This window comes from Lissotriton vulgaris, chromosome 1_1 (genome assembly GCF_964263255.1).
Source record: "Lissotriton vulgaris chromosome 1_1, aLisVul1.2, whole genome shotgun sequence".
Lineage (NCBI taxonomy): Eukaryota > Metazoa > Chordata > Amphibia > Caudata > Salamandridae > Lissotriton > Lissotriton vulgaris.
In genome coordinates, this window is record NC_141685.1 from 310,362,537 (window position 1) to 310,379,523 (window position 16,987).

Genomic DNA, 16,987 nt, shown 5'->3' on the forward strand with positions numbered 1-16,987 from the left:
GGCAGTCAGATAAGCTGTTTCCGGGGGATTTAATGACCCGGGGATGAAAGCTACGGTGTACACACAGTTATTATAATTCGCAAAGGAACAAAAACGTGGAGAACAGAGGATCGCTGAAGAAGACATTGTCACAAAGCTGGACTATTACTTATGGAGGATGTGGCGTTATGGCCAGAGCTAACAACTTTGGACCCTGGGAATCAGGTTCGAGTGCCCGCGTATGCTCAACACCCGGTGATTCTGGGCAAATTTCTTAAACACCCCATGCCTAGAAAAAAAGAATGTGTCCCTCTGTAATGTAACTAACTGGTGCTTGTGTACGGCACTCCTATACCTCCAGTTCTATAAAACTGCAAAACATAAAAATGTGATTGAAAGAGGGCTCCCTGTACAACTCAAACACTGAACACAGACATTTCTACCCTCCAATCTTGAGCCTCCAATCAAGTCTCTACTAACCCCCTTGTGATAGGTCACCCTCACACCGGAAAGGCAAGGGAGTTCCACTTGTCAGATTCTGGGAGATGCAGGTCCCCTCCACGGAAAATAGGGATAGCCTGCCCCTCCTTACCAACCCCAGTGTAAGACTCTCACAACCTCCGCTCCTAATTTGATCAGAGCCTTTGGATCGCAAACTGCTGGAGGCCTCATGACACTCTGCACATTATCCAGACATGATACTCAGACTGGATGGTCACGCTCACTTTAGCACCCCACTCATAGGAACTTATGGCCTGTATTGTCGCTCCAACTATGACACTGCTAGTACTAAATCACGACCTTAAATGTTCCGACCTACCGGCAGAAGTAGTGACCCTTCTCTCCCGCCCACTCTCCTAAGCCCCCACATAATAAACGGTACTCAGAAAAGAAAAAGGAAGTACTGTACATATTAAATTAAGCGTGCGCCTTGCTTACATGAGGCACTAGGCGGTCCGAGTTGGATGATTTATAAAATAATAATGTAGATAGTGAGCGCGGAGCTTGAACATGAAGCTTGGCGCCCCTGCATATTAAATTATGGCAAGCGATGTGGTAGAACATAAAGCACAAAAGTTGCAGAAAATATCAAAAGTAAAAGCATCGGTTTACGAGCGCATTTTTAAAGCTTACTGTTGTAACGTGTCAAATGTCTCCAACAGTCAGTCTTAATTTGATTTGACATTCAACAAATAACGAACAGTCTGGAGCACACTGAAGTCCTACCTAGTCTGTCAGCAGTCAAGCCTGAAGGCACGGACAACGTGAGGGAGAGCAAACAAGCAGCTTCAACCGGTGACTGGCCAGACTGGCCGCGGCTTTGCTGCTTGTGCTGTCTCTTCCTCCCACAGTGAATCGTCACTGTTTTGTCACGCATGCGTATGATGTAAAGCATCGCGCGCATGCGAGACAGAGTGCAAATTCAGCCACCAATCAGAAAACAAACAAGCACTCAAATTGCAATAGGACTTGTAGTTAAGCGAGCCCCATTGCATTTTAAACAGAATTGCGGTCATTAAAGAAGGCACGAATGGGAGGGGTGTGGAGGTGCTTGTAGTAAAAAAAAAAGTACAGACTGTGGGAGGGAAAAGGGAGAGGTAGGGCAACAAAAAATTTTTAAAGTAAAGGGGCTGATAGCCTCTGAAGAGCAAAACTGACGACCTGGCCGCCAGGAGGCGGGACTAAGAATCAAATAACCAATCACAAGGCTGAATTTATGATTGCAACCAATGAAAATTATTGATGGAAAGTGGGCGGAGCTTCCCCCAGCTATAGTGTATACTGCATGCCTCGCAAAGCGATGGCAGCGCTTTGCACTGCAACGCTATGCGAGACCATAAAAAACCGACTATATTTTAGTTTTTGTTCTTGTTTTGAGTTTTTTGTAGCGCAAACTTGATCCGAAGGTATCAGAGCGCTTTACATGAGCACCAGTTGCATTACAGATGGACACTCTGTACTACAGAGCTGTTCAGCATTGTATGTTCTGTGTAAAGATTGTTGAGTTCGAGACCAGTCTCTCATCGCATGCATATGTGTGATAAAATAGCATCCTCACAGTCAGTGGCTTCGATGGGCGCAGGATGGATGCAATGTGTATTTGACGTTTCTTTATTTCCAGAGGGAAAACGCTTATTTGTAAAATCATCCTGTTTTGATGACCGTGTTGCATTGTCCCTATCTCACTGTGCTTGCGCAGCCTGCTGCAGCAACTTTGAGCCAGACATGGGTTTCCTAGCAGTTTATATATTTTGTAGCTCCAATATCCCCCCAATCCTTATTACCTGTGCCTAATGCGACCCCCTCTACTCCGTGACCTGCAACCGCTCCATCTCATTAAGGAAATCGCTCTTCAATGCTGATTATTTTATTTGCAGCCATAATTATATTTAAGTGTGGTTGTGAGTTTAGGTGGCAGGGGCTGAAGAACGAAGGCAGCAGTGGCTGGGAGATAGCTCCGCATTAGATATGTGAAAATAAATAGATTCATTTCCACTGGTGGAACAAAGCAGATGGAGGCACATTTTAATTGGAAAAATGTCATGTAATAAGGTGTGGTGAAAAAAGCCTGAATGAGCACTAGATTAACAATAAAAATGGGAGTACGAGAACTCAATTTGTGCTCACCTCAATGTTTGCCGAGAATGCATAGACACTCATACTGGCAGGAACGGTGCACAGTACAACCTTGCTTTCTAAAAGTGCTTGGAAATGCACAATTTGCCCACTCTTTAATAAAAAAATTCCCATGGGGGGGAACCCCCCTGACGTTGTTAGAGCTCGCTCGCTACACACGTTCGCCGCGGTACACTCCAACTAAAATTTTACGCGTCACCACGTTCAAATGTCACCAGCCGCCACTGCTCTGTATCACATTTTGCCTCCTAACTGCTTCCTATCTCTTCGCTCTATGGCCTAGGTGCAATGAGTGTCCGCACTACCTGTGACTGCATTCTACCTCCTGGTGCTACTGTCTGTAGCTTGGATGTGTGTACCTCCTATGGCAGCTCTCTAGTCTGCCTACTAGCCTTGCATTTTATTACGCGTGGCTGCTCTGTGGCTTGGTGCTTTCTATGTCCTCTCAATGCATTCTGCCTCCTGTGACTGGCCTTTGTAGATACGGGGTCCGCATCTCCTAGCTGCATTCTGCCTTGTCTCATTGCTCAGTGTAGCATAGGGTCTGTGCTTCCAGTGATTGCTCTTTGAGGGACTGGGTCTTTGCCATATAGGAGTGCATTTTACCTCCTATGGTTGGCTTGTATATAATGGGTTTCTGAACATCATTCAGCTGCTTCTACAGCAGGAGCCTGTGCCTCCAATGGTAGTTCTCCTTAGCCATGTTGAGGGAAGCAGTAGTCTTGTATTTCTACCGGGATGTCAACATGTAAAAGCTGCAGTTGTTGCAGTCTCTTATAACTGTTCTCCTAAAGTATCATTGTGTTTCCTGGTTCTGCCAGTCATGATGCAAAGTGGCTTCTACCTTGGAATAGTAATCCCCTTTCAGTGGTTGAGGGGCTCAATACAAATATAAAATGCAAGCTTATGTTTCTGCAAGTTTCACATTTTTAGTTCATCGTGATTTTGTGGCATTTGAATGGAAGTAGAATCTTTAGATAGAAAAAATGTTACATTGTCTTTAAAATTTTAATAGCTAATACACATTTGTATGAAAAAATAATTAAGTAAAATAGGCTGATTTGCTAGTGCCAACTCTTCAATCCCTGACGGTGCAGCACCCAGGATAGTGTGCCGCATGGCTATTATTATTATTATTATTATTATTATTATTATTATTATTATGGAAGTTTGTAAAGCGCCTGGTTACGTGCACCGGCGTGTCCCCGCGCTATACACTTCTAAGGTCAAAAAGGCAAGGCTTGTTTAACACAGGAATTAGTGTTTATAAATTTCTCTCACTTTGCAGTCGGAGAGAGAAAAGTAAAGTGGATTATGTGGCAATCTTGTTGGGGTTCAGAGTGTGAACGGAAAGTCTGTTGGGCGTCATTTTTTTGTAATACGCAAAATGAGAATACCTGTAAATGAACTGTTCACCTTCAGCAGTTCAGAATTACAAAAATGTGCTTAATTTTTGCTTTACGAAGGGTGCTGGAAAGAAAGATTTCAATAGGATCGAGACACTTTACCTGGTGATGCATGAACAATAAATATTAATTGAAACCCAATTTATACGCAGTATAGTTTTTATCAGCAAAGCTGTATGCCTGCACAAATGTAGTTGTCATTTCAATAGAAAATCTGCAGCCAGTAAATGATAGTGCGCTGCGAAGGCAGCGAAGCTCTCGTTTGAGAGGCAGGGCGTGCTCTGCTCGCGAAATCTGGCCTTTGAGGCGGCTGCGTCTGTTTTCTGTTTCCATTAGCGCCCTGCTCAGGCCCGCAGTGCAGTAGGACAGGCAGCTGAGTGGGCAGCCTAAAGTCGCTGCGGTCTGTGACGTAACGCTCGTGCGTGTGCTACAAGCGGGATTGGGGCTGTTGCGCGCGGTGCTCAGTGTGTGCGGGGCCCAGTAGCAGTTTCGGTCCGTCAGAGACGTTCATCACCGCCTCCGGGTACTGGAGACAATATGCCTACTATTAAACTCCAGAGTTCTGATGGAGAAATTTTCGAGGTTGATGTTGAAATTGCCAAGCAGTCAGTAACAATCAAAACCATGTTGGAAGATTTGGGAATGGATGATGAAGGTGATGATGATCCTGTGCCCCTTCCAAATGTTAATGCAGCTATACTTAAAAAGGTTATCCAGTGGTGCACCCACCATAAGGATGATCCTCCTCCACCAGAGGATGACGAGAATAAAGAAAAGAGGACTGATGACATCCCTGTGTGGGATCAGGAATTCCTTAAAGTAGACCAGGGAACGCTGTTCGAGCTTATTTTGGCTGCAAATTATTTGGATATAAAAGGATTGCTTGATGTCACATGCAAGACGGTGGCAAACATGATTAAGGGAAAAACCCCAGAAGAGATTCGTAAGACATTCAATATCAAAAATGACTTTACTGAAGAGGAGGAGGCACAGGTACGCAAAGAAAACCAGTGGTGTGAAGAAAAGTGATACCTGGTCACTTGCACTGATAAACGCACTGTAACGTTTGCTCCAACACTAGGTGCACTGCTCTGTTAATACTTGTTAATATTGGGCGTGGCAGAAAATCATTTGTTTTCCAGAAGGACATATTCTACTGCATGTGTAATTTTGAGTAAAGATTAAACCCCAAGGCTGTGTTTTACCAATGTAATTGGATTTGTGACTTTTTACTTTGCTGTAATAAAACATCTTGATCTTGATAGTGCGCTGCCGCGCGATGCTTTAGTTAGATTAAAAATCGCCAGTCTCATGGCCATTACAGATAGATGGTCACAAATGTTTGTTGTTCTAAAACGTGGGTTGTGGTTCTAAAACATTTGGGAAGCATTGGTTTAAATAGAATCCGTAGCACTCTTTCTTATTCAGAAGTGAAGCCTGTGAGACTCAGTGAAGCCGGTGAGACTCAGTGAAGCCTGTGAGACTCAGTGAAGTCCACCATGCAGTAAGCCTAAGCTAAGAACTTCCAGTGGGGGACTGATAATGGAATTGTACTGCATGGATCAGCTAGGCACAGTAGAGACAAATCACCATTCCAGATTTCATGTACCCCAGCCACGAAGTGCACTGTTTTATTGATCAACTAGGAGCAGGAACCTGGGGTATTTCAGAAAAATGTACTAAATCCCTCAACCAGTGACTAACTGGTTCCCTTTTAAAATGCTCAGTTTGACCAACTCTGAGGAGAGAAAGCTGCCTGGATCCTCCGCCTTCTGATTCTAGATACTTCTGCCTTTCTGCCAGAGGTAATGTAAGAGTTCCCTCCTGCTCTGCATGAACCTCTGCTTCCAGCATTTTTCTGCAGTACAAATGACCATCTCCTGGTGACCTAAAGTGGTCCGAGGCCTAATGTAGCAGACTTGCCCGTGTGAAACATCTATCTAGATGTCAGGGCACCCATATGGTCCTGAGAAAAAGCCCTCCCCCCCGTAAAGATTCCCTATTCGTTTCTTGTTGCATTGAAAGCTGAGTTATTGTACCCACTACAGCTGAAAGATGTGTGCTAGAGTCTCTGAAAACCTTCTACTGATGGCTTGCAAAATCACTGAAAAAGGGAGAAACTGAGGTGTTTCAACTTAGCTGTTATTTTCTGCTTAAATTTTTTGAGACACACCATGCCTTCCTGGAGATATTTTTTCCAAAATGTATCCTGTGTACCGAGGTGAAATGTTTTCAGTGGGACTGACTTCCAACTTGTATACAACCAACTTGCTGTTCTCTGGGAAATATATCTATTAGCTCTTTGCTTTCTGCATTACTAGTGTCCCACTGACTATACACGCAGTTCTAACCAAGACTACTAATGGTGGTTGTAAGGGAACATAGTGTGAAAATTAATGGTGCATGGGAGGAATTTGTATTTGCTCCCGGACTTCACTTTTGGATGATTTTACCATGGGGCTGTTGCTGATCCAACAACTGAGAACTTTATTGGTTAGCAATTCCTTGAATGATTTATGTAAAGCTTCTCACTGAGGTCTTTCATTGCACAGGACACATACTCCTCTCACTTGCAGAATACATTTAACATTTAGCGGCCATCATGATGTCTAGGATTTCTCAGAAGGGAAAGAAGACATTTGTTAAAGTCCAATTATCTGGGTAAATCAGATCTGTTCACAATCGCAGAGTCGCCCAAGAGAAATGCATCTTTGATGTTTGATCATTTATATAGGACAACTTTTAAGAGTTCATGGCACTTTGAGCCCCTGACACCGGCTTAAAGGATGCATGGAAATGCAGCATGTATGAACAGGAAGAACTGGATGGATCTAATAGTGCTTTCTTCAAATATTGGATATGCCAGAAAAGGGGAAAAAATAATAATAAAATACAAGGTTTGTGCTGGACAGACAGTGGCTAAAGGGCACAAGGAATTGATGTGCTACAGCTTCTAGTAGGTTTAGTTAGATTAGTAAAAGGCCGTCTACTGATTGTTTTCTCATTACCGCTACGTTGAATGTTGATATTTGTAAATGGAACAAAAATTGGTTGTCTGGGTACCAGCTCTTTTGGTACTGAATTCCTGAAGGAGTGACGTTTAAAGCATTGGATCTTGAAGTGTACCAATGTGAAGGATAGTTTAAATAAATTGCGAAGGTTTGTTGACCAGTCGAAGTATGGACTGGCCTGGGTCTTCTGGACCCGCGCCCTAGCCATGACTATGAAATGGGACGGTCGTCCTTTCTACCTCATTAAGCGTTTTTTATGAGTTTCTTAATGTATATAGAACGTGTAAGAACGTCCCTTTTGCCCTGTTTTACAGGTGCTGGTCGATGTCCCTTGTACCACTGACAGACACTCCCTCATGGAAGAAGACAATAACATTTTCCACAAGTTGAGAACGAAAGAGCGGCAGATGTTGCCATTACTTCAGGTTGAGTTGCTTGTGTAAGTATGGCAATTTATATGCTGTTAATGTTAACAGAGCCAGGATCAGCATGTATGGTGGCACTGAAAGCTATTAAATACATTTTCTCTACTTTCAACAGCAGTGTATGATTCTTGAGCAAAGTGTGCATAAGTTAGTCTCTTAGAGTTGGAATTCCTGCATCTTGCTTACACAACCAAAAGTTGTCAGTAGTGTGTGGATAAGGCCATAACTCAGTTCTAAGTAGTTTCATTGCACACCTTATCTTATTCGAGTGATAATTATCTACTGTCAACTGCCCAACATATAACTAGCTTCCATAAGGGTAGAATCATTGTGAAAGTGAGGGCTTCTGCACTATTTCCCGCTCCCAGACACAAGATTGTTGATGAATAGACCTACTAAAAACACAGACTGGTTCGAATAGGCTCTTTGGTGCATCAGGCACAAAGATGATTCTTTGGCGTCACTACCTGCAAGTTTTAAGTGTCTCACTCCTTTTGGTTAACACCTACCACCTTTCAGTGTACTTCGTTTCCTGCTCGACTACCCAGAGTTTTCCCAGTATCCCAACCTTGCTTTTAGTTTCTGCCTTCCCTAGTATCTTTTTTCCTCCACTATTTTTTTTCTCCAAAATTATGGAGTCATACCACCACTCAAATTACTTTTGTGTTTCACTATACTAATTCACCACTTATCCTTTATGGGTTGCGGAGTAGCGCGCTACTCGCCGAAAAAGCTCTAACGCCTCCTCAGAGATCGTAAGCACTATATAAATGCAATTAAAATACAATACAATATACACATTACATTGTTATTACATATTCACCATTCATGTAGTGTAAGCAGACAAATGTACAGATCCCATGCTTCCTCTTCCTTTCAGCCCCAACTATGCCCCCTTCACCCTTGTACCACTGAATTCTACTGTTAAAGGATACTGGTGAACGTATGTCCTGCGGCTTAGATTTGTTCCCCCTGATTGCACGGGCTAGCCTTACCTTACTACTCCCTATATCTAGTAGATTCCCATACAGTAACTTCAGTGCAAATATAGATCCGACCGTAATGTTATTTTATTTCTTACCCCTTAACTCGGTGTTGTCTTAATCAAGGCAAGGCTGTCACTGCTAAAGTGATGAACGTGTATGAACATGATGGGGAATGAAACATCGTCCATTTACAGTTGTGAGTTGCAATAATGTCATGCAATCGGGGACTGTGAAATAGTAGAAATGGCGCCAATTCATAAAATAACTAAAATTTATTTACACAAGAAATATGTTTCCATTTAAATAAGAGATTTCAAGAAGCAAGAGAAATGCCAGGACAGGAGCATCAAAGGAAAGCATGTAGAGGTCAGGAAAATGTACATAAGACGGAGGAACCTTTAGTAAATGAGATGATGGGCGGTAAAGATACAGGAGAAGATGGAGGAAGATGGGTGATGTCAAAACTGAGTGACCTATAGCCTCACTTAAGAATGAGTGATGGAGGCTGTGTGATGGGGAAAGGGCACACCTGGTGGGTGAATTTTTAGCTTACTTTTTAAGATGTCAAAAGAGGATCAATATGAAAGTTTTCCTTATTGGTGATGCATTTGCTGAGACGACGGCCTTAGAATGGTCTTCTTTCTGTAGTGGGTGTCTTGATGCGAAGAATAGTCACTACTAAGAGCTCTGTTGATGCCAGAGATCTCGCTTATTTTAGAAAGGTGATCTGGTGTATATGATGAAAGGCCTTTTAGGTATCAACAGAAGCTAGGGCCAGTGAGATATGATCATACATACATAAATAATGGGATTGCTTAGATGGACTGCTTATTTAGAGGCAAGTGAGCAAGGTATCACCACAATTTTTGAATCCAAGCAATCATTTAGGCTCAGTGTTCACATTTTCTGCCAGTACATTCGGTCCATCTAAGCAGTAGGGTAGTATTACTGTAGGGATCCCCTGCAAGAACGTCTATCAATTTTTTTTATATCCACTCTGCCAGTCATTGACGTGCCAGTGTTCACTTATTTGCAGTAACTAATAGACACCAAACACTGTAAAACACATTTTCCTGTTTACTGGCCCCATAAATGATCCTTCTCTGCTTGGGTGCAATTGGACACACATGTAAAGCTAATCCCATTACTTTATAAAAGCGATGTCCTCTGCTAGTGATAGGTTCATTTTACTGATGACACTTTCATTTGTGACTATTTTGTCGACCTCGTAGTTTTTATTCAGTTGTTCCTTTGTAATTGTAGCTTCTGGAGAGACTGTGCTAGCATCCTATGTATTCAAGTCCTTCATCAATTATTCTGTTTTTAATTAGAACATCCTTTCCTCGCTTTTCACTATAGCTACTTTGGGTATAATTTTGTCTTTCGTAAATGCTTTGTACATACAATTTCTTGATCCAACCTGCTTTTAAGTTTGGTATATTCTTCTATAGTTTCCACAGCCTAGTCTTACATGCATGGTTCTTGAGTAAACTTAGTCTCTGCAGTTTTATTTTGGGTGTCCCATTACATATTCAATTTTATGTATGTCACTTCATAGTTGGATATGCTTCCTGCCTTTTGCATTCCATTTCTGATCTTGAGTAATATGTTGGATAGGGAAAAGTATTTCATCCTTGTGTAGATACTAAAAACACATAACCGTAAACTGTTTCATCCCATTCAGTAGGTTGTCATGTTTTCCATGATTCTCTAAAATGATTTTCCTTAATTGCGTCTTTGAACGTTCCTAGCCTTGTAGTCTCCTACTTTAACTCTTCTTGACCTGCCTAGAAGACATCTAACACTACATACCGGTCTCTAATTGTTAATCAATACTTATCTAAATCAACAACCTATTGAGATAAGAATAAAAGGTACAATTGTTAGCATTGGTTGTATATCTGCCCTGAGCTAGAGACTGTTTTTGGACATTCATATTTGTAAATATCAATGTGCTCTCTGACATTTTCTTTGAGTGTTCGGATCAGACACTGCACATTTCTTTCCATTCGCTTTATCCCAGGTTTCCAATCTCTATCAAATTGCTTTTCAGTAAAGTAGCATCTTTGCTTAATATGTGTGTTTCTTGTAGTAATGCTTCACCTTGTTTATGCATTTTTAAATATTGCAACATCGATTTCAGCTTTACAGATTGACACCAGTCAAGTTAAGCAAAACTACTTTCAAAGTCCTCAATTCTTTCCTCATTCTGAGTAATCATTTAATCCACCGCTTCCAGTTCACAGAATGTTTTGGTTTTCAACCATTTTGACCTTTAATTATCAGTACTCTGTATGGTTTAAATATTCCAAAACTCCTGTCCTGCGACCCCTGTTGCACATCTCCCCAAAAAACTTTCATCTTTGCCATTGTACCGATGGGTCTCAAATTCAAATAATTTGTTCCCTTCCTTTAGCAATAGATAATGCTGCAGGAGTCCTGACCTTAACTAACTGCACCACAGAAAGAATCTCATTTCCTAATTGTTGCGTACCATGCGCAGCTTCTGCGTGCTCTGTGGAGCTCTAGCCAGGAGTGGAATTACATTTGTAGCAAATTGGCTATAGTTGGATTTGGAAACCTCACCAGGGCTTGGCTCGCTGTTGCCTTTTGCATCTGAACTTGTTCATTTGGTATATAAACTTGTTAAGATGTTTGGGCCCAAATTAGGGATGCTCACTGATTCAACTTCCATCCGGCCTATTCTGTCTAAGGCTTCTTCCAACCTGTAAAATAAATGTATTAATTCTGCCTGCCTTTCTGTGACCCATTGAAGCGTAGGCTTGGTTTCATCATCCACTGAGCCGTTTACTTTCAGGTCTGTTGATTTGTATTAATCCTCGCTTCCTCCAATCTACATTTGGAACACTAAACGGGAAATATTGTGCAGAACTGAAAAGTTTATTTGGTTACCAATACAACCTGCTAGACAAAAAACTGGCGTCTCTTCCATACATTGGTTGCTCCACCTTATGTAATCTATACATGCCTTATATTTGTTTCTTCAGCCATGGCAAGCTCTCCATCCATATTTCATTAAGTTAATCATGTTTCCACATTTGGTGAAGCATTTGATACCGCCTTAATATTTTCATTTGGTCACCAGAGATACTTCAATTTCATTAAAAAAATGAAAAATCTCTGATTTTGATAGTTGTTAAATGAGCTTGTAAAATTTGAAACTTGAGAACCTCCTACTTTACAGATCTTTAAAGTCCTCCTAAGAATGAAATGTCAGTCTACTAAAGAAATCCGCAATCAAACGTATGCTAGCTTTTTCTTGCATGCTTCTTAATCTGTCATTTAGACTCTCAGGAGTGCCCTGTGACTATCACATTGATTGCTATGGAATGCATATCATCTTTGTCACTACCTCCAGATCTTTTCAGCTGCATGCAGCACCTCTATCTTGAATTTTTAAACAAAATTCAAGTGCCGCATACTTGTATGAATTACCCTGCCAGACTCCAGTGCAGTTATGGCCTCAAGCCAGTCCATGGTTCATTTCTGCTCCGATATGCAATAAGTGACCTCGATTGATTGCCTGTAAAGGCCAAACAGTATAGCTGAAACTTTGGTAATGCCCACCTTCTCTTTTTCAAAGGGCGACTCCGCTTCAAAGCCAACTGATTGGCCTTGCCACTCCACATAAAGGTGTTTATCGCAGCTTCTATACTTCCTGTTTATCAAAACGTAGTCTAATGGTCTAAAAATAAAGCTATATTTGAGAAAAGATAATGTTCTGTATATGTACCTTACCAAAAAAGGTTGAGAGAATTGCCCCTCTACTTTACAAAAAAAGCTTTTACCTCCTAATTTTTTTTTTAGATTGTTATGGGCAATTTTGTTTCACTTTCGGAACAATTACTGCAACATACTTAATCTTTTCCTTGTTAATTTTATACCCTGAAATATAAAAAAAAAAAAAAGGAATTGTTGGATGCAATGCAGTTATCTTCTCATTATTGTGTGTTATATGTGAGTGGATGGATTTACTCTTTCTACCTGAGCTTGCACACTAATAGTTCAGCTTATAAAACAGAGTAAGCGAGACAGTGGACATGCTTACCTGCTCGTTATGATAAATATTCTTGATTTACCAAAACTCTTCTCCTGGACTACAAGAAAATTCTGTAGACATAAAATCCTGCTTGCTGTCTTCTTGGTTTTCCTTTGACAGTGGTTAGAACATGCTCAGGTTCTCCCTCTGGCTAGAGATGGTGCCTTTTTTTTCAGGAGAATCCCTTTTCCCTACTTACAAATGTATGAATGTTTATGGAGTACACTGTGACTTTGTAGACGAGAAGGGCTCTTTGTATGTTTGGTAGCCGTATGATAATACCTAGAGAACAGGTCACTTTATATGTTCTGAAATGCGAATTGTTGAAGGTAACTCAAAAGAACTTTTCATTTGTTCTTTCCTTAGACTCCCTTTGGTCAATTTTAATAGCGGCTGCGAACCACCGTCTTCTGATAATTTCCAGGTCGTATTTTGTTGTTTTTGGAGCAGCTGGTTGTAAGGTTCTCTCAGTTGGAAGTGCACTTTATGACCTCCTGGCTGCCGTGCTGTATTTCAAATAGTTTTCCCCTTTAGCCTATGTTTTACAGGCGTAGACGTTGTTGTAGGAGATTTATTTCTTTATAGGATTAGACCACTTTCAAAATGGTTCATGTTTGTTGTTGAGGTTGTGTCTCAAAGAGGTCTGTATCTTCGTCTTAACATTGTTTTGATCAAGCCTATAATCTGTGCTGAAGTCCCACCGTGGCATGAGGGTGACCGTAAATGCTTTTTGAATAAGTTGATTTGTTAGTTATCAGTTTGCTTCCTGCACCTTGGCTGAAGGCAGTGATGTGCAATATGCATGATCCCTCTTAGATGAGTTGGTTGTGAGGTGCTGGCAGGATAAAACATTATGTTCAGTTATTAGGGCAGTCGCACAACTCTATCTTTTGGATGGCAATGCTGTCCTTTCCAGCAGGAAGCATTCTATGGCAGACACACTGGACAGTTGAGGGTGAAAAAAGTGTCACGACCGGCCTCTGTCCCCTGCATGCCTCTGTACCCTCAACCGCAGGGTCATATTTAATTTCTAAGGGTTTGTGAGTGCATGTAACTGCAGACTGGTGCAAAGGATCTGCAAAGGGAATGAAACACACTCCGAATAGAAGAAAATCAAACTTGATGACGAATGTGATGTTTGTTTTCCTCAAATCTTCTACACTGAGGCACTAATATAGAGGGCATTTCATTTTCTTCTCAGTCATATGGCGGCAATTGAAAGCCAACATTGTGCATGTAGCTACAAAAATGTACCTCAATTAATAAGGTTTTAGCTAGGATTCTTCTAACCGCTTCTACTGTATTCCACTTTCAGGTCTGGAATCAGCTCTCTGAAGCCTGGCGGCAGCGTCGTCTATTCTACGTGCTCCCTTTCCCAGCTGCAGAACGAGTCTGTGGTGGAGCGAGCTGCAGAGCTGGCAGCCACCGACCATGGTGTCCATGTTGCACTAGAGGACCTGAGCCACTTCCGCAAACTGTACTGCAACACCTTTCGTTTTCACAGCACAAGCAGGGTGGGGGAGCTCATCCTGCCTAACCTCACAGCAAACTTCGGGCCCATGTATTTCTGTAAATTACGCAGAATAAAGTAGATCTATTGGTATAGAACATGACCCGTACCTTTACGAAGGCAACCTCATGCTTTAGGGTAACCAGAGATGGACATTCTGATAAGACTCACTCGTATTACAAGAGATTACTTTATAAAAAAATAAATTATTATGACTTTGTTACGTCTCCCATGTTGACTTGAAAGTCCTTACTTTACAATACCGGATTCATAAAATAAACAGTGCAACAGAAATAGTGTACTTAAATTGAAGAATGTGATTTTATGTTCCTATACCATTTGAATGGTCCTGTCCTCATTTGACCTACATTCACTGGTGTATTCAGCTTAAAAATACTTTCACATGCATCTCTCTATTTAGTCCAATACATTTAAAGATCAAGGGCCAGAAGAACTGATCTAATCCGTTTTGACAAGTTGAGTGTAATCGGTAGGTGGGTCGGGCCAAAGATGAGCAAATAAATGGGCGCGATGAGGTGCAGTATGATTTTTTTGTGTTGGTTCTTGGCATATCCAAGGTTTATTTATAGGTCTGGGAACAAGGGGGACATATATAAACTATATAGAAAAGAGCTCCCACCCGACCTGTATACTTTTACTGTAGGCTAGTACTAGCTCTTTGGGCTGCCCACTGCTATGCAGACAAGTCAAACATTTATTTATATTTTTTGATCATTTTATTATATTCAATTCATTCTTACTTTCATCTATGAAAAAAAAACGTATTTTTTACTTTAATTGTACAAAAGTTAAAAACATGTTAGTGTAACCACCAAACAATTTTAAAGTGCAAGTGTGCAGTTATTCAATTCCAACAGACATTTCATGTTTGTTTGACTATATCCTCTCAGTAAATTGTGCATGCACATTGAAACGTATACTGTATCCCCATGATTAAACCTCGCTCTCATCCTGTGTTACGTTTCAATGTGCATGAACATTTTACTGAGAGGCTATAGTCAAACAAACATGACATGTCTGTTGAAATGGAATAATTGCACATTTGCACTTTAAAAATATTTGATGGTTACATTAACATGTTTACTTTTATACAATTGAAGTAAAAAATAAACCATTTTTTTCATGAATGAAAGTAAGAATACATTAAATAATATAATAAAAGGAACCAAACCTATAAATACATGTTTAACGTGTCCTTATAGCAGTGGGTAGCCCAAGGAGCTAGTACTAGCCTACAGTAAAAATATACAGGTCGGGTGGGAGCGCTTTTCTATATAGTTTGGGGCACAATGAAAAAGGCATAGTCCGGGCTAATACAGCAGAGACACCGGCCCCATCTGGCCTCCCTCTAGTGACTCTCCTGGAGTATGGCACAGGCTAGAAACAGGAAATGCAAGTATGAAAGAAAACCAACATTCTGGGAAGCTGAGAGGTGTCAACATATGTTTAATGCAAAAATGCGCTGGCAAGCATGAAAAAAAAGCTTACGTGTTTATATTGTCGATAATTTCTCAGTTGAAATGGATCAGAGAATGCTAAATACTATAACTTTTCAACTGCTTTTATGCATTTTTTTCGGTGCAGTAAGCAGAGTACAGAATATGATCAAATTGAAACTCAAGGTAGATACCAACAAATTGGGGCCTAGATCTTCTTGTCTGAACAATGCGAGAAAGCCTTGAGATGCAAAAAGCTAGGGTAAAAAGCGGACTTACCTGAATCTGCAGTTCTCCCTTGGTTCAGAACGAGGCTACACTTACTTGAATGGTCATGATAAATGTGCAGTGTACAGCAATACAAGGTGGAAGTTAATTTAAAATGTGCTCCAGTGTGAAATTATGCATATGCTTTGATAATGCTTTAGGCAGGTATCAAAACAAAATCACGTTAATGCAAGTTTAAGTTTAAGTTTAAAGTATTTGTAGAGCGCGACATACACCGAGCGGTTTCTTGGCGCTAAAATAGCAAACTACCAGAGGGATAAGAGTCAACCACAAGGACATAACCTGAAAAGGGGGATGTTAAGGCAAGAAGGCCTGGGTAAACAGGAAAGTTTTAAGAGATTTGCGGAAAAGGGAATACTGGGTGAGGGATCTGAGGTGGAAAGGAAGGGAATTCCAAAACACAGGGGCCAGAGTAGCAAATTTAGAGCCGCCCTGTTTTTTTTTCTTGAATCGTGGGATAACTAGAAGATGTTGAACTGAGGAACGAAGGTCTCTGCAGGGAACGTAAGTTTTGATGACTGAAGATATGAAGAGGGGGGCCAGACCAGACCTGGCCTGAAAGGCCATGCATCCTAGTTTGAATAATGCGCGTTCCCGAATGGGAAGCCAGTGAAGGGTCTTCAACAGAGGAGAGGTATGATGGAATCTGGGGAGACCAAATGCAAGTCGGGCCGCCTGGTTCTGAACAAGTTGGAGCCTGCGCAAGCTGTACTGTGGGATGCCGTTGAACAGGGCATTCCCGTAGTCCAGGCGGGATAGGACCAGTGCGGACATAATCAGTTTGAGTGCAGGGAGGGAAAAGAAACGAGAGATAGTGCGGATAGTGCGGAGAGTGAGAAAGCAAGAAGATACCACGGAACCTATCTGGGAGTGCATTGTGAGTTTATCATTGAGCTTGATACCTAATGTCTTAACTGAGGAAACAGGAGTAGGGGGAGAGCCGAAAGAAGGGGGCCAAAATAACGAGTTCCAGGGACTGGAGCAACCACCCGTAAGCACCAGTTCCGTCTTATCGGGGTTGAGCTTCAGGTGGTTGAAGTTCATCCAGTCCCTGATGAAAGACAGAATAGATTGGAAATTAGATATAGAGTCAGGGGAAGAGGAGAGGTTGAAGATGAGCTGGAGGTCATCGGCATAATTATATGCCGTGACCTCCAGCTGCTGGAGAGCAAAGATGAGAGGGGAGATGTACAGATTGAATAACAGGGGAGACAGAGAAGAACCCTGG

General features: G+C 41.5%; 2 protein-coding genes across 2 annotated transcripts in view; both read left to right on the forward strand.

Annotated features, from left to right (window-relative positions):
• Positions 1-14,246, forward strand: part of NSUN4 (NOP2/Sun RNA methyltransferase 4) — a 143,388-nt gene extending 129,142 nt beyond the window's left edge. The window contains exons 5-6 of the mRNA XM_086952346.1: positions 7,348-7,472; positions 13,820-14,246. Coding sequence (XP_086808472.1) covers positions 7,348-7,472; positions 13,820-14,096 — 402 coding nt within the window. The 3' untranslated portion in view covers positions 14,097-14,246. The remainder of the gene's footprint in view (positions 1-7,347; positions 7,473-13,819) is intronic.
• LOC147747098 (S-phase kinase-associated protein 1) lies at positions 4,415-5,235 on the forward strand. Its single transcript, XM_086952347.1, has one exon. The coding sequence runs from the start codon at positions 4,560-4,562 to the stop codon at positions 5,049-5,051; it is 492 nt and encodes a 163-aa protein (XP_086808473.1). The 5' UTR covers positions 4,415-4,559; the 3' UTR covers positions 5,052-5,235.
• Positions 14,247-16,987: the final 2,741 nt, after the last annotated feature.

What these genes read in the sequence shown, in the direction of transcription:
- LOC147747098 (XM_086952347.1), top strand. Translation starts at nt 4,560, where the DNA reads ATGCCTACTATTAAACTCCAGAGTTCTGATGGAGAAATTTTCGAGGTT.